An 18,195-nucleotide genomic window follows, 5' to 3' on the forward strand; every position below is an offset into this window, starting at 1 on the left:
GTTGGTTAAACTCCAGTAACTTATTTCACATAATTGCAAGGGAAGCTGGGAAATATAGTTGTCTTTAGTACCCAGGAAGAGGAAATGAGATTGCTAAGCATCTAGCCAGTCTTTCTTCTACAATATGGTAAGCATTTAACATAGTGCCTGATACATAGTAAGAGCTCAGTAAACAAAAAATACCATTATAGTTATTTTCTATTATCTGTCCCAATACTGGTATGACTACTGGAAATCACAGAACAGTAGGGTAGACTGTTTGGAACTCTGAGAATGAATAACTGAATACAAATCAAAATGGAATTGAAAAAACAAGCTACAGTAATATATCTAACATAACTCCTGTTCCAGGTGCTTGGTCTCTATGAGACTGCAGGATACACTGGAATAGCCTACGCTCAAATGTCAGCTCTGCCCTGAGCAAAATATTAACTTATGTCAGCCATGGAATTTTTCTCATCTTAAAACAGGAATGCTAACTTACCCACTTCACAGCATTCTTCAGAAATACTGTATTCCCTATCTATAAGTATATACTTTCCTCTATTTGGAACACCTTCTTTGTCTGCTCTTCACCCCATTACCTCCTTCAGCTTGTATGTCACCTCCTCCAGGAAGCCTTCTCTATCCTCCACCCACATTAGCCTGTACTTCCCTTCCCAGACCACTCAACACATTAAAATCTATGTTTACTTTCTGTCTTTAGCAAACTTGTTAATTTCTTGGTAGAAGGGACCTTGCTTTGATCACCACTTTATCCCAGCCACAGTACAAAGTACAGCTCATAATAAGTGTGCCATAATATTTGTCGTCTGAATGAGTTAAGAATCCTGACCTTTTTTCAAAATGATGAGTTAAGACTTTTAAACTCATAGCTCAACAAAAAAACTAGAAGTAAAGGTAAGTTCAGAAAGAAATAGCACAGTGTACAAAAAGTCATGGGGAACTAGAAAGTCATTCCAGAAAGCAGCCACACCCTGTGGGTCATGCCTGGGTACTTCTGAGCAGTTGGCCACCCTTAATCTCTCAGTTGAGCAACAAAGGGTGCAAAAACATTCTCACACATTAAAAACCCTGGGCTCTTCCTCCAAGATGATGTGATGGCCTGGCAATAAGAGCTGTCTGCTTAGGGGGGTTGGCCTGATGGACCATATGCTGTTCACTCTCCATGTAGCTGGGGCATCACTGGCCTTCATGACCATCATCAATAAATGCAGTCTTTCTAGTCCCAAAGTGGACCCTCGGACCAGACGCAGGATGGAATACCTCCACCCCAATATGCAAACATGGTCTGAAGCATATGTCACCATTCGACAAAAGTGGAAGGGACAATGTTTGTCTCCCATTCCTTCACATCTTTGGTGCACCTGAAGTTTCAGATGAGTCGAGCGACACAGAGATATAAGCGATGCTATTATCCAGCAGAAAAAGATAGCTCTATACAGGAGAGTTCAGGTAAGCAAGAGAAACCAAAAGCATCTAGGAGACATCATAAGCACCCCTCCAAAAAAATATTAAGTCAGGTAGAGGGCTGCCCACTTTAATGTCGCTCTACACCGAGGTACTAGGACAACACCAGGACTCATATACGTGAGTCCTCGAACATGTCCCTGAGAACCTGGGACACCGCTCCAATCCCCACCCTACTCATCTGGTGAAATTAGCTCTTAACAACCTCACCCCATCTCCTGCTTTCAAAGGGGCAAGGCTGTCCCCACCCATCTACACCCCAACACACACTCAGGCGCGCACGCACACCCTACTGGGCTACCCAGACTGCTTTTACAGGATCGCACCCAGCCCAGCGGATAGGGCCAGTTGGAGAGTCCGGCCGCAGTCCCGCCCCCGCCCGGGAAGGTAGTGCACTAGCAGTGCTACTGCATCCCCCAAGCCAACCGGGGAGGCTGGAGGCTGTGCACTGGCTCGGGGACTCAGCTGCCTCGAGGCCCCGCCCCGTTGACGTCAAACTACACGGGCCGTGGGTGGGGCTGCTGGCCGGAGTTTTCAGTCTCTGCCCGGCAGAGCTGCCACTGGAGGCTCGCAGCCCCGGCGTTGGCGTGGCCCAGGCCCCAGAGGATGCAGGGCGCCCAGGATGCTGCTGCGCCTACTAGTGTTGCAGGCCGCGCTGCTCAGCCTGCGCCTCGGCTCCGGAGCTCAAGGTAAGGAGGAGGTTCGGCCCCGCCCTGCCCAAGCTGCGCCCGTCCTGCTGGGTTGTGTGATGACCAGACCTCACTCCCATTGTCGTCACTTTTACAAGAAATTTCTGCGCCCCACGGAGACCCCGTCTGGCTGGCCCTCTGGAGAAAGGGGCATCCGTTACCTTCTCGCAATCTCTCTCATTCTGGCAGACCTGGGTCTCAGGCTCACCCTTTGGGGAAGCGGTACATTCTGAGATTCCTTGGAGGGTGTGTGTGGGGAACAGCGGGGGTGGGGTGGATAGAGAAGTTAAATTACTTTCTTCCCTAACTCCTCGTCCGCTGCCTCTGAGGAGTCATAAATTTATCTCTGGCTTTTTTGTTGTTCTACTTCAAATGATCGGCCTGCTATTCCTCTCGGGAATTACTTTGATCCCCCATCTGACCCTCCCTTCCCTTAGACCTCCAATTAACCTGTATCTGCCCTGTCCATCTCTCTCCCACCCCAGCTGTTTTCCTCCACTACACCTATCATCCCCATATGATCATCCCCGCTCCTTCTTTATCCCCTAAGGCACTCCCACTGCCATCTGCCTCCTTCCTGCCTGGTTCTACCCCTTACCTCAGTCTCCTAACTCAGCCAGCTGTGCCAGAAAGTTTCTGTAACTGAGAAGAGCAAACCCTGTAGAGAGAATGAAAGGGCAGGGAGGTGGAGAAACCAAGAACAAAAGCAGGGAGAGTAGGGACTGTAATCGCTTCTACATGTCAAAATACAAAGTAAAACCCATTCACATGATCAAGAGTTGAGTGGGGGATGTGCAGCCCAAACACCACAAAGACCTGCTGCATTTTTCACTTTCCATCTAATGTTTAGAAACTAAGGCACAGACTTGAAGATCAAAGACAATATAAGAAACAGAGCAAGAGACAGGCATACTTTCTAAATGAATATGACAGTCAGAAAAAAGAAACATTTTTAGAGAGATGATGAGAGGTTAGGGAACAAGGGGAGCCTTAGAGAGCTGATAACAGACAAGAGACATTGAGGGATCAAGGAGAGAAGAGGAAATGGGTGTGGATATCGCCTTGACTTATTTCATTGCTCTTGATAGGCAAAACTCTTAACATAGGTGTATTTGTTTTATTCTTACAAATGAGAAAAAAAGGTTCAGTGAGGTTAAATAGTTTGCCCAAGTCACACTGGCAAGTGCTAGTTTGAGACTCCTGAAGTTGTCATTTCCCAAAGTGAATGATATGTGTTGGGAGGGAAGGAGAGAAAGACGGGAACTAGTATTTAGTATCTCACCAGGGAGCCAAGGATGTTCACTCTTTGTGGAAAGAGCTGCTACATTCTGTCTGTTCTAACCCAGCTCAAGACTGGACATCTGACCAGGGGTAAAGCCCTTTTAGAAGCTGGGGAATGGGGCAAGCCCTCAACTTGGGGTTGTGCAGCAGACCTATGAAGAGAAACAGTCAGCTGCCAACAAGCAGTGTATCTGTGTGCCCAAAGAACTCCAAAGAGAAGGCCTTGGGCTGGAGCCAGGATAGGAACCAGGTGTAAGGATTGAGGGCAGGCCTTGGGATGGGGCTGGAGCAGGGACAGGTGGCAGAGCCAGACCACTTTTGTTTCTGATCACAAACTGCACAGGACACTGATTCAAGGACACATCTTTTCTGGAATCAAACACATTTGCATTCAAGGCCCTACTCTTCTTCCCCTCTACTAGCCCCATTGCCTTGAGCAAATCACTTAGCCTCTGTGAGCCTTCATTTCTTCTCAGTAAAGTTAGGGTAATAAATGCCTACCTTGCAGGGCTGTTGTGATAATTAAATGAGACCATATGTGTAGAGTATTAGCAGACCACTCAGCTCATAATAAAGTACTCAATAAATGAGAGCTGTTAAAATGCTTGCCGCCATCGCCATCACCATTTACATCCCTCGGGGTGGGCTCTGCTAGCTCTGATACTGACACTCTTCTTCCCAGGGACAGAATTACCCAGCCCTCCATCTGTGTGGTTTGAAGCAGAGTTTTTCCATCACATCCTCCACTGGGTGCCCATCCAGAATCAATCCGAAAGTACCTACTATGAAGTGGAGCTCCTGAGGTAAGGAAAAGGGAAGAAGAAGGGAGTAGGTGAGTCCATCCTCTTCTACTGCCCTGACACAGAAAGATACCTGCCTTGTTACTGAAGTACACCAGGAAGGACCCTGGTGTATCCATCATGTATCCATCATGTATCCATCATGCCTGGTGTATCCTGGCATGTATCCATCAGTTGACAGATACTGATTGAGTCTCATATGTGCTGGAGTGAAAAAGCCACAATATTGCCTTTACCATCAAGGTTTTTCTATCTTATTGGAAAAACAGGAAAAGTACCCATAATGTAGTTAGAAAACAAAGAAACTCTAGTGATTGCAAATGTAGTTGGGAGAAGGGACAGATTAGGCTGTGTTGCAGTGAGTAGCCAGTCTTTTTGAAGGAGTTGGTTTGAACTATTCGTATTTCAGTCTAAGAGTCTTTTAGACCACAGAGGAGTTGGTATAGGGTCCCAGAACCAAAGGGGATTCCCTTGCAATGAGATGCCCTGAACTAGAGGAAATACCCCGAGGGCTGTACCATCATGGCAACCCTCTTTCCTGGCCTCTAGCTTCCCTCTTAAAGGAGATAGGTTTGAATGAAAGTGTGAACCGATGCCTACCCTGCTTTTTCCCCAGGTATGGAATGGAGCCCTGGAAGTCCATCTCCAGCTGTAGCCAGACCCTGGTGCTGTCCTGTGATCTCACTATGGTGACCCTAGACCTGTACCACAACAATGGCTACCGAGCCAAAGTCCGGGCAGTGGATGGAAGAAAGCACTCCAACTGGACTATCACCAGGACCCGCTTCTCCATGGATGAAGGTGCTTTTTTCTCTCCTGAGCCTAGAACATGACTTTTGGAGTCCTTTCCAACCAGAAGCTTTAGTCCAGAACTGTTCTCCATGTTCCCATAGCTCACTATGTTAGCCTGGCTTCTTGACCAGGGACCTAGTTGCTCAAACAAACCTGAATCAGGATTTTGGAGAAGGTTTAGATGAAAATAGTCAAGTTGTTCAAGATTTAAAAGGGAACTGAAGTTGCTTATCCTACAGAAGAGAAGTCTTGGGGTGAGTTGGGGCAGCTGAGCCACAAGGGTCAGAACTATGTATTTAGAGAGTTCTGGAGAGGAAGCAAATTCATGAAGTACTCAACACAGGGAAGCAAACAGCAAGCAGAATTGGAGAAGATACCCCCACCACCCCACCCCATTAAGGATGGACCCTCGAGGGCCAGGGTTTGAGGTTTTGAAGTGGGGAGATACTACTGAGGAAAAGGTAGGAGTCTCTCTTTACAGAGATAGAAGAAAAGGATAAGTCTCAGCCTCAGTGGGGCTCTTCTATTCTGCAGATTGGGATCCACAGAGCTCTGTCCATGTGACAAGCCTGTACTGTAGAATTCAGAGTCAGAACTGATGGTCTAGGATGGTCTAGGTCAGTCGCCCTCAAATGCCTGTCTGAGGGCCAGTTCTCAACTAGAGGTGGAAACATTACCTGGGGAGTATGTTTACAATACTGGATATTTCCATGGCCCTGCTTCAAAAGTTCAGATTCACTGTCTTGAGTGGGCCCAGCATATCTGTATTTTTAATGTGTTCCCTAGGAAGTCCTAATGGTCTGCTAGTTTGGAAAACCTATTTTAGGGTACATAAAGCTTGATCCTAGAGGCCAGGCATGAGTGGGGGATCCAGGTCCTCCCCTGACCTGCAGGCCTCATGGTTTGCCTCCCTGTGCAGTGAATCTGACAGTTGGCAGTGTGAAGCTAGAGGCGCACAGTGGCCTCATCCTTGGACAGATCCAACCACCCAGGCCCAAGATGGCCCCTGAAGGTGACACATATGAAAGCATCTTCCCACACTTCCGCGAGTATGAGATTGCAATTCGCAAGGTGCCAGGACACAATAAGGTATGGGATTCCCAAGGCCATAGGTATTGGGATCTACCAACCCTCTCCTCTCTCATGCTGGCAGAGGAAGGTCATATGGGCATAGGGGCAGGGAAAGGAATTGAGATGACTTCAGACCTCAAATGGGTGCTCTTGCCAGGTAGCAGGGAAAATACCACCTACTAAGTGTCAGGCACCACAGGAGACATTTGTCACTACTGTCTCCTATCCTCTTGAAAGTGGGTATTTTATCCCATTGTATAAATGGGGAAATGAGGCTCCAGAGAGCTGTGTGATTGCCCAAAGACAGACACCCCATAAGTGGGAGGTCTCTGGAATCTGCGAAATTCAACCTCTTTCCCTTCCACCATAGCAGATTCCAGCCCCTTCTGGGAGGGTCCTCAGCATCAGTAAAACACTTCATTTTCTCTTTTAATACAAAATGAACTATGGTGATCACAGAGACCTTGGGCTGTGTTGATAATGCAGGGTTCGTTATCTTAAAAAAAGAATGCTGAAGGAGATTGACCTAGATCAGCTCTAACAGCCCCTCCAGCTCTCAGGCTCCATATGTCATGAAACAAGGGCATTTTGTTTATTGCTGTTGTTTTAATTTCAGCTCACAAAGAAGGTAAAACATGAAAACTTCAGCTTCCCAACCCCTGGCGAGGTGGGAGAGTTCTGTGTTCAGGTGAAACCGTCTGTGAGCGCCCGCACGAACAAAGGGATATGGTCCAAGGAGGCGTGCATTGTGGTCTCCCGGCAGTGTGAGTCAGTCAGGGCTGCAATTCAGACCACGTGGTGGGGCAGAAAGGGCCTTGCACAATCCAAAATGTTGCTGATGTCAGGCGCTGCGCTAGGCAGGCCCCAGACAGTTCTCCATCTCCATCCTCACAGAGCCGCGTGAGAGATCTCCTATTGTTCCCATTTTAGAAATGGGGAAACTGAAACTTAGTACATGTTAGGTGCATCTTAGGGCAGAGCCAGGTCTCCTGATCCTGCAATACTTCCACTTGAGCACAGCTATGCCTCCCAGAAACCCACAGGCCACCCCCAGTCAGCAGGGGTAGTTCCTGTTTATTCCAATCCCCTGCTGGCCTCTTTTAGATTTGAAGGCACAAAGGGCCTTCCCTACTTCTCTACACCTCAGAGGAAACAAAACTTAGCTGACTCCTCAACACAGCTGCTAAAGTCAATAAATACTATGCCAGTTTCTCAGCCTGCACAGGGAAGGGGAGGGAGGAAAGGATTTAGGATGTGAAGACCATGGTTCTGCTCTGAGGATCTTACTTGGGGACAGGGCATGCCCAGTGGAAGCTGTAATTAGCAACTCAGGAGAGCACATGTCAAGTGCACAGTGAATTATGCCAACAGTCAGTGCACTGAGGTTGCCCAGTCCAGTGTGCTCGGAATTCAGCAAAGGCCAAAGTGAGCACTTACCTTTTTACAGTACACTGCATTTCATTGAGGGCACTCATCAACTCATTGTCATTTAAACCTCTCTTCTATGTAAGCAGAGTAAGGCACCATCTGTTTGTCAGGCAGCCTTAAGAGCTTTTTCTATATTCACTCACTGGTGTAAGAAATAGCTTTGTGTAGAGGTCTGGGTTCAAATCCCTGCTTTCCCACTTATGAAGCATATGGCCTTGGGCAAGTTACTTAACCTCTCTGCACCTTGGGATCCTAATCTATAAAAATAAGGGTGAAAATAGTATTTCTCTCCTAAGGTTGTTATAATGATCAGATAACTTAAATAAAGGACTTGGTAGATGGTAAATGCTATCTACTTTACAACCATCTTATGTAGTGAGTACCATTATTTTTCCCATTTTATAGATGAGGGAACTGAGGCTCAGAGAAGCTGAGTAATCTGTTCACAGCCTCACAGTTAGTAAGTGGTGGGGCTGGGATTTGCACCCAGGTCTGGCTGCTAAACCCTCTGTTCTTACCTGCTATACCATCCTGACTCACTGCTCTGTGTTCAATGGGGTGAGTGCAGAGAGCCTGCAGCAGAGCCACTGTATCTAGTGAGAAAATCATTCAGGGCCAAGGTTGGGAGGCCAGGTAGGAATTCCAAAGAACCCAGACATGTCCAGAGTTGTGGTATAGAGGTAGCCTGGGGTGGTGGGGATCTCCTGGACCATTCACTGAGTAGCTTCTGAGAGTGGCTGTGGGATCCCTGAGGACTAACCCTCCATGGTCCACAGTACCTGACCACAAATGCTCTCTCTGGGCCTACAGATTTCACCGTGACCAATCTCAGCATCTTCTTCACCTTTGTCCTGCTGCTCTGTGGAGTCCTGGCCCTCCTATCCCTCCAGCTGTATGTGAGGCGCAGGGGAACACTGCCTGCTGTCCTGGTAAGTCTTAGGGCACTGCCCTGTCCTTCCCAGCCCCAGCAAGACTTCAGAAGGTGCTCAATTCTAGACTGTCCCTTCCCTCAGCCTGGATGTTATCAGGAAACAGCTTTATCAAGCATCATCAGGAGAAAGAGAGAACTTGACTGCAAAGCCCAATGCTGAGAATGTTGCCTTCTAGTGGCCCAGATAACATATGTACTGAGTAGTCCCAATCCCCTACATGTCATTTTTTTACTATTTAACTAATAATTGGCCATGGATCAGCCCCTGTGCATTACTATCTCATTTTATATATGAGGAAACTGCTGCATAGAAAGATTGTTACAGGCACAGGGTCATATGGCAGGGACAGTCAGGATGGAGCCCAGTCTTTCCCACTTCTAGGGGCTGGAAGAATGCTCTGGAAGAGGAAGGACAAAGGGCTGAAAGTGCTGGCCCTTGGGCTGTGTTCAGAGTGGTTCGATGCTGTAGAGGTTGGATGCTGCAGAGGAGGGGTTCATGAAGAAGGCTGGGGTATCTGAGCCATCCCCAAGTGTCTCCTGTCCTACACAGTGCTATATATGCTGCACTTAGAGTCAGCCAGCCTCCAAAACTGAACTTCCAGCACTAAGCAGCATTTCCAAACCTCAGCCTCTCTCTGGCCTGGGATTCAGGTTACCTGCCAGATCCCCCACAACCAGCTCATGGCTGGAAAGGGACAGTCCAGAGGGATGCCAAGGTCTTTGGGAAAAACAAGGACAGAGACAAATAACCTCTAAAATTATTTTGAATAAGAACTCCAGGAAGTGGAGAGGCAGGAAGAGAAGAGGGGTGGAACTGCCTGGTGTAATTAGGGTCTTTGTCCAGGCAAAAAAGAACTGTGTTCCTAGCTGCAGGGCCCTTGGTAGAGAGAGATGACAAGGAGACTGAGGCCAGGAAGCTCCCACAGCCTTCGGGACTTACAAAGTGCTTCTCCATGTCCAGCTGAAGTGTGTCCTTTTTCTGTGCTTCAGGAAGATTCATGGTCCACAAAGGTGTGCATCAGCCTGTTTGACAAGTGCTTCTAGCATATTCTATGTGCAGGGCCCAGGCTGGGATGGGCTGATATGGAGAAGAGTGCACCAGAGGGCAGGCTTTCAGGATGAATAACTAGAGAGCAGAAGGGTACAGGAGGAAGGCCCTGGTACACTGAATGTGTATTGTTAGGCACCAGGAAAACATCTAGGAAGAGTGCAAATGTGGTGCAGCCAAAAATGCCAAAAGAGATGACAGGCAACTTCTGCTTTCTTGTTCCTTCTGTGTATTTGGATCACAGAATTAAATTGTCCTTGGGAATTTCTTCCTCCTCAAGACAAATACAGCACAATTCCTACATCAAATGACCATGGTCGTTACTAACTGGGTGAATAACTTGTAGTGAACAGAGCACTTTCACATTCCTTAGCTTGTTCTCACTCAGTTGTGATCTGATCTGTCAACAATATACCAAGGTATTATTGGACAAGTGGACATTTCAGATCAGGACAGTTGCATATAAATTCCAGGTTTGTGCTTTACTGCTATGTGACTTTGGGCAAATCACTTAACTTCTCTGAAGTTTAATTTTCTCCTCTAGGAAGTAGAGATAATAGTGCTTCCTTAGAGAATTATTGGAGAATAAAATTAAATTTACCAAGTATTTATTGAGTGCTTTTTATATACCAAGCATTATTCTAAGCATGTTACATGCATTGACTGCAACATGAGGAAGCAAGTACTGTCATTATTTCCATTTTACAGGTGAGGGACTAAAGCACAGAGAGGGAAAATTAATTTGGCCCAAGTGACACAGCTGTTAAGAGGCTGTCCTGGGATCTGAACCCATGAAGTCTGGCTTCAGAATACACATTTTTAATTACCATCTATGTAATGTTAATAGGAATTCAACCACCAAGAGTTGCATTAGGCATCACATACAAAAGGAATGAGGGCAGATGTGCAATAGTGAGTCAGTAAATCAATCAACAAACTTTATGAATACCTACTACAAAGCTCAGTTTAAGCTCTGGGAACAAAGTGGCAAACAAGACTAGATAGTGGCTACCTATCAGGAGTTTGGTATCCTTTTGGGGGTAGGGAATACTTGTGTGTATGTGCGTGTTGGTGGACTGTGAGCTGGATGAAAAAAATTTTAAACATAATTTGAGAAACTAAGTTCTGGGTAGAAGTAAACTAGGTCAATGTGGCAAGAGTGTCTGGGTGATCAGGAGGGCCCCTCTGAGGAGGTGATATTCAAGCTGAGACCTGAAAGACACAACCATAGAAAGTACTAAGAGAAGAGTATTCCAACCAGAAAGAGTAGCATGTGCAAAGGCCCCGAGATAGCACCACACTGATGTGTTCCTGGGCAGAAAGAACACTACTGTGACTGGGGTGAAAGAGCTCACATTAAGGGCCCTGGAGTCCTCAGCAATTAACATCGTCCTCAGCTGCTAGTTCTATGTTTCTTCCCACACAATAGCCACCCTATGTTTGTGCAAGTCACAACTCAGAGAAGGAAGAAATGAATTTGGTGTTTTACATCATGCATTTTAAAAACAGAAGTGAATAGGATGGAGAATACAATACAATACAACACAATACAATACTATAGATCCCAGTACGCAGGTAGCAGTAAGTATTTCGTGAAACTGGTTTTAGTTATTTATATATGTTATATATTTATGGATTACTTACATACAGATTATTATGTAACACATTTTTTATTTGGGGTCATAGTCAAAAGTGTTTGAAATCTACTTTTAGATGAAGGTGGGTCCAGTCTGCTTTCAGGTTTGAAAGCACAGTCATTGAGAAGGCTCACCACTCCCAATCCTCTTGTCATTCCATCTGGGCTCCAAGAATGCAGGCTTCTTCTGTATCTAGTTCTGAGCTGAACTGAGTTTCATTTGAAGGAAAAATTCTGAAACACAATGAAAGGAACAAATAGCAGTGTCCTCCAGGCTCTATAGTCCCCTTCCTTGGGAGCACTATCTCCTGGAGGGCCCCACATTGGACTGACCAATGGCCTCCCCCTGGCAACACTGGGGTGGGTTCCTACAGGTAACCCTCTGCCTTACCCACTCTGCCCTCTCCTCTCCAGGTCTTTGAGAAGCCCGGTTCCTTCAACCTTATCGGTCAGCTGCCCAGTCCAGAGACCCAAGACACCATCCATCCCATCGATGAGGAGGCCTTCTCCAAGGTGTCCCTAGAGCTAAGGAACTCAGAGCTGCATGGCAGCACAGACAGTGGCTTTGGCAGTTCCAAGCCATCCTTGCAGACTGAAGAGCCCCAATTCCTTCTCCCTGCCCCTCACCCTGTGGCCAAGAGAACTCTGGGAAAGGGAGCCTCCTTGGAGCTGGAGAATAGCTGCAGTGGTGGCAGCAGCAATAGCACAGATAGTGGGATCTGCTTGCAGGAGCCCAACCTGAGTCTGAGCATGGTGCGCAGCTGGGAGCAGCAGGTGAGGAGTAATAGCCAGGGCCAGGATGACAGCGGCATTGGCCTTGTACAAAACTCTGAAGGGCAGCCTGGGGATGTACAAGAAGGCTCAGCCTCAGGCCAGGTCAGTCCTCTGGGGCCTGAGGTGACTAAGGAAGAAGACCCAGCTGTGGTGGCATTTCAGGGCTACCTAAAACAGACCAGAGGCACAGAGGAGAAGGCAGCAAAGGAAGGCTGCCTGGAAGAAGAGTCCTCAACAGATGGCTTTGACCCCCCAGTCAGGATGTGCCTGGATGCCGAGGAAGCCTGGCCTCCACCAGTCATGGCCAAGGGCTATTTGAAACAGGATCCCCCAGAAGTGACTCTCGTTCCCTCACAGGCCCCAACTGGACAGTGGAACCACCCAACTGAGGAGTGGTCACTCTTGGGCTTGACCAGCTGTGGTGACCTAGGAACATCTAATTGGAGCTTTGCCCATGGTCTTGCCCCTCTGGACTGTGTGGGAGCACCAGGCAGTCTTCTGGGTAGCGTTGACTCAGACCTGGTCACCATGCCACTGATTGCCACTCTGCATTCCAATGAGTGACTCAGGCTAAGGGGCTGCTTTAATTTCTGCCATGTTCTTCATGGACTAGGAGGAAGGGCCCCAGGGGTCAGAAGTGAAACATGATGCCAATCTGGGCACCTTTCTGTAAGCCCAGTGGGGCCCAGCAGGGCTGGCTGAGGTCCCAGGCAGGAGGAGGCCATCTAGCTGACCAGCACAGAGTATGTGGGTGGCCTGTTCTATAGACAGGACCCTGCTGACTCCAGCAGAGCTGAGAAGGCCAAGTCAGAGACCTCTCTCCTCAGGACTCTTCCTATATAATGAGGAGTATTTGCTCAGTGGAATCATGGGGCTTCTGGAGTTGTGGTGAAGCCTCTGGGGGAAGCCAGCTCAGACCCAGGTCTTTCCCCTTACGTCAATCATGTATCAGGTCCTCCAGTGAGATGGAGACTGGGAGGATGCAGTCTTCAGGGCCTCAGAGCAGGGGTCATTTCTAGGAAGAGAAGGAAGGAGCAATGACCAGGTTTGATCCCTGGAAGGATCAGCTGACCAGCCTGGAATGGGTCCTGTGGAGAAACTCCCTCACTAGAAGGCCATCAAAGCAGGAAGCTTGTCATGGAAGATCTTGTGGTGATTCTGCACTGGTCAGCCAGCCAGTCAGTTAGCTATCATAATGGAGCCACAGGTGAAAATAAAAGGATCTGAGACCCAAAAGGGGGCTTCTGGCTCAGAACCCATTCCCCTGGGTCTGTCTCATGTCCCCCTGGGTCTGTCTTGTGTCCACGCAGACATGTCCCTCTTTCCAGCCAACACAGCAGCAGCACCCTGAGGGGCTTGCAGCGGCCACACCACTCATTGTCCCCATCCTGCTGCCCCATCATTTGCCAACAGTGCCAGAAATATCGTGTGTTTGTGTTGGTCAGAATTCAGCCCTTTAGGTAGCCCCTGGGCACAACCGTGTATGCCTCAGGGTCAGGGTCAGGACCTGAAGTTGTGTTTGCTCCTGACATCCAGCCTCAGGCCTCTGGGACAGGGCACTGGGCTGTGATCCTGCTCTCTCAGTGCTCAGCTGTGTGACCTTGGACCATCCACTTCTCAGAGAGCTTCAGTAACCCATCTGTGAAATAAAGTTCTCTCCATGCTGGATATTAGTGAAGCTTCCACCGGTGTCTGACCTGGGCTGGGAAGAAATACACTGCAGAACCCATGTCTGCACAGAGCCAGCTTCCTTTACATGCTGGGGCTAACAGGTGGAGCAGAGTCCATGGCATCACGCTGAAAAAGCTCTAGACACTGAACCCCACAAGGGGCAGGTATGGGCCCAGCTTTCCAGCAGTCAGTTGGGAATATGAATTTAAAGCTAGTTTACAATCCATGGACAAGGAACTGAGAGGCATGACAGGCCTGGGGAATGCCCTCCTAAGCCTTCCCATGGCCCTGCATTTCTCTTTGCCATTCTGAGAATAGATGTTCTGGCCCAGGGAGTCCAGCCAGAACCCCTCCACTCTGCCAGCAAGCTCTAGATGCCAGCCTGGTACAACTCCCTCTAGAAACTTAGGCTTGAGGGAAGATTCCTCAGGGTTCCCTTGGAAGGGTTATTTATTTATTTAATTTTATTTATTGAGAGGCAGCATAGTACAGTGCAAGAATTCTGGGTAGTTCAAGAGCCCGGAAGTTCCAGTTCAGACTCCACTGCTTCTAGTTGTGAGACCTTGGGAAAGTCACTTGTCCTCATCTGTTTACTCATCTGTAAAACCGGAGAGCAACACCTGACTTGTTTCATCCCTAGGGGTGTGAGGTTCCCCTGAGTTTCATCCCTAGGGGTGTGAGGTTCCCCTGACAAAGTGGATGTGAATATGCCTTGAACACAAAACTCTGTAAATGAGCAATGCATTTTTAATGCCAATAGATTGTTAGGACCCAAGGAATCATGTGAAATCAGTCTGATTTCGGATGACATAGTACCTGGTGGAGGAATAAAGTTGTTGATAATTGGATATGATAATGAATAAAATGTGTGATGTCACCCTAAGAACTGAGGACTCAGGCTCAAGTCAGACAGACTCAGGTACAAAGTCCTAATGCCAACATTTATTGTCTATGACCTTGGGCACATTACTGATCCTTTTTAAATTCCAGTTTCATCATCTATTAACTGGGAATAATAATTCCTCATGGGGATGTCATTCAGTTTAAATGAGATCACATGTAAAGGGTTTCACAGTGTGCCAGGCACATGGTAGTCTGTGCATAAGTAGCTCTCATTCACTTTTAAACTGAAAAGAAAATGGACAAGTTTTCTTGGAAACCAGTGAAAATGAAAGATAATGAAAATATATGTAGTGAAAGCATGTATAATAATGGAATGGAATGTAAAAAGCATGTAAGGTAATGAAAGAGATTATGAAAATGCATGCAAATGAAAGTATACAGGGGGTTCTTTCATAAAATGGAAAGAAAAAAGTAGAAAGTTTAACAGTATTTGGGGTGTAAATTCTGACTACTTGGAAAGGAGACCCTGGAAGCCCTTCCCTTCCAGGAAGACAGCAAACCAGACCTCCCTGGAGCCCTGCTACCTGCTCCCATGGACCTGGAGGTACATCTATGGCTGTTTCTTCTAAGTGGGAGTGATCTGCATTCTTTTTTTTAAATTTTTTTTATTGATTATTCTGTTACAGTTGTTCTATTCCCCCTTTCATTCCCCTCTACCCTACCCCCCATCCCCACCATTACCCCCCCTTTAGTTTATGACCATGTGTCTCAAGTCCTTTAGATTCTATATTTCCCATGCTATTCTTGCCCCCCCCATTTATTTTCTACCTACTGTCTATGCTACTTATTTTCTGTACCTTCTCCCCCCCTTCTCCTTCTCCCACTCCCCTGTTGCTAACCCTCCATGTGATCTTCATTTCTATGGTTTTGCTCCTGATCTAGCTGTCCTCTTAGTTTGCTTTTGTTTTAGGTATGGTTGTTAATAACTGTGAGTTTGTTGTCCTTTCACTGTTCATGTTTCTTTAACTTCTTTTTCTTAGATAAATCCCTTTAACATTTCATATAATAAGGGCTTGGTGATGATGAACTCCTTGAATTTGATCTTATCTGAGAAGCACTTTATCTGTCCTTCCATTCTAAATGAAAGTTTTGCTGGATAGAGCAATCTTGGTTGTAGGTCTTTGGATTTCATGACTTGGAATACCTCTTTCCAGCCCCTTCTTGCCTGTAAGGTCTCTTTTGAGAAATCTGCTGACAGTCTGATGGGGACTCCTTTGTAGGTGACTGTCCCCTTAGCTCTTGCTGCTTCTAGGATTCTCTCCTTCATTTTAATCTTGGCTAATGTAATTATGATGTGCCTTGGTGTGTTCCTTCTTGGGTCCAACTTCTTTGGGACTCTCTGAGCTTCCTGGATTTTCTGGAAGTCTATTGTGTTTGCCAGATTGGGGAAATTCTCCTTTATTATTTGTTCAAATTAGTTTTCCACTGGTGGCTGTGCCTTTCCCCCTTCTGGTACCTCTATAATTTGGATGTTGGAGCGTTTAAAGATGTCCTGGAGGTTCCTAAGACTCTCCTCATTTCTTTGAATTCTTGCTTCTTGACTCTTTTCTGTTTGGCCATTATTTGCTTTCTTCTGGTCCACTCCATTGATTTGAGTCCCAGTTTCCTTTTCATTGCTATTGGTGTCCTGTGCAATTCCATTCATTTCAATTAGTTTCGCCTTCATATATTTGTCTAATTTGTGGCTATAATCAAGCAGTTCTGTGAGGATCCTGATCACCAGTGTTTTAAACTGTGCGTCTGAGAGTATTGCTATTTCTTCATCGCTTAGATCTATGGGCGCTGGTGCTTTGAGATCTTCTTGCGACATTTTTGGTCTGTTCGCGCCCTTTAAATGTGAGAAGCAGCGCCTTGGACTCCCAGGTCGCTGGGTTGTGACGCTGTATGTGGGGGCGTGGTCAGAGCGGGGAAATGGCGACCCCGTCTGCTGTTTCAGACAGCTGGGTGAGGAGCAGCGCCTTACGTGGTTCATCTGAGCAGGGCCACTCAGAGTCGCTGGGTTATGATGCTGTATGTGGAGGTGGGGTCAGAGCAGGGAAATGGCGGTGCCCTCCACTGCCGCCAGCAGCGGGGACCCGGCGGGCCCCGGTCCAACTGCCCACTCCCTTGCCTGTCTACCCGCGCACAAATGTATGACCGCTGTCTCCCCCGCGGTGGCTCACCTGGTCGCTCGCTCGGTCGCTCACTAGGTCCAACCCTGCGCCTGGATTCCAGGCGCCTGAGTCTGTCTGACCGAGTTTTCCTGTGCAACCCCGCTTCACCAGCCGCTGGTTTCACCCCTTACTGGTCAGGCTGAAGAATTTGTTGTTAATGGACTTCCGAAAAGTTCAATTTTCCGTGTTCTGGCTGTGTTTTCTCTGTTGCTAATATTTAGTTGTCTCTAAACTTGGTTGTGTGAGAAGGCACGGCACATCCACCTATGCCTCCATCTTGGCGGAAGTCTGCATTCTCTTCTAAAAAGCCTGCTCCTTCCACGAAAAGCCACAGGTGTGTGGGTTTGAATCTCTCCCCATGCTCAGCCCAGGGGGTGGAGCAAACCCAGGGCTGGTGGCCTGAGTCTCTGGTACACTTTGCCCTTTGTCCCAGCCTAGATCCTTGAGGAGGTGACTGAGGACATCTTGTCTCATCCCCTGAATCATCTCCAATGATGCCTCTCCCCCTTTCACTCTAAGAAAGTAACAAGTTGTGGGGACGTCTCACATTCAGAGAACTTGACTAATATCACACCATTTGGAACCTACTCAGACTTTTGCCCCCAGAGACCTCCTTGCCAAATTGGTAAAAGGTGTGGATCACTTTCTCCCGGAAATGAGTGTTGGAGATGTCTTCAGCTCCAAGGAAAAAGTCTGTGAGATAGGTTGGGTGAAGGCTAGCTGAGGTGTAAAGACTGAGAATGAGGCATCAAGTTCAGGGAAAGCAGTGCAGCTGGAAGGATAGGAGTGTCCAAAGCCATGAGCTCTGGCGGCAGGGCATGCCTGCTCCCCTCTGGCAGCACGAGAGTAGTTTGTGCCAGGTCTCCTCCACTTTCCAGCTGCTCTCAGACTGCCTGGCACAGCCCTGGTGACCAGAGAAACTGAGCAAGTTCTTCCAAACAGCAGCCAGTGAGATACTTCTAGGCTTCTCAGGAATTTGGATTGAAGTCCCCAACAGAAGGCCCCATTGATTATTAAACTGAGTAAACTCCTCCAGGGGCTTTTCCAGGCAGTGGGGGGGGGGGAATGTGTGATTCTGTGCTTTTATGAGCTAACGGAACTTCCTCTTAGTAAAGAGAGAGGAAATGGACCAACGTTGACTGAAGAGGAAATTCTATTGAACTGTGTTTTCCAAATTTTGTAAATTGCTATAGTCAGAGTCTGTCCTATCTTCCCCAAAAGATCTCTATCCCTCCTCACCCACCCCCAGTGCACACACTATCATAGAATACACGAAATCTCTGGGAATGGTGGGTCATATCACGGAGCCCATGCTACACTGCCAGTGGAATTTCTGTGAGCCCCACATGTGAACCACAGAGAAAAGGGCCCTGTGGGCCGTGCCTGCCTAGGGCAACACCCTGGTAACTGAATGAGGCAAGTTTAAGCAGTTAGGGCTGATTTTATCAAGCCCCAACCTAGAGGACACTGAGTAGTAGGAGGCATGACTCATCTGTTTCCTGTCATGATCATGAGTCTGGGTTTCTTTTAACACATATCCACAATTTA

General features: G+C 47.5%; 1 protein-coding gene across 2 annotated transcripts; it reads left to right on the top strand.

Moving 5' to 3' along the window:
- Positions 1-1,998: 1,998 nt before the first annotated feature.
- IL10RA (interleukin 10 receptor subunit alpha) lies at positions 1,999-13,593 on the top strand. 2 transcript variants are annotated; one of them, XM_037147240.2, is made up of 7 exons: positions 1,999-2,159; positions 4,123-4,243; positions 4,857-5,041; positions 5,952-6,121; positions 6,720-6,867; positions 8,342-8,460; positions 11,561-13,593. In XM_037147240.2, the coding sequence occupies exons 1-7, from the start codon at positions 2,093-2,095 to the stop codon at positions 12,482-12,484; spliced, it is 1,734 nt and encodes a 577-aa protein (XP_037003135.2). In that variant the 5' UTR covers positions 1,999-2,092; the 3' UTR covers positions 12,485-13,593. The 2 variants fall into 2 exon arrangements, with proteins under 2 accessions (XP_037003135.2, XP_037003136.2); XM_037147241.2 differs by lacking the exons at positions 5,952-6,121; positions 6,720-6,867.
- Positions 13,594-18,195: the final 4,602 nt, after the last annotated feature.

The sequence above is a fragment of the Artibeus jamaicensis genome, unplaced genomic scaffold (genome assembly GCF_021234435.1).
Source record: "Artibeus jamaicensis isolate MK-2021 breed Jamaican fruit bat unplaced genomic scaffold, CSHL_Jam_final contig_196, whole genome shotgun sequence".
In the NCBI taxonomy this organism is placed as follows: domain Eukaryota; kingdom Metazoa; phylum Chordata; class Mammalia; order Chiroptera; family Phyllostomidae; genus Artibeus; species Artibeus jamaicensis.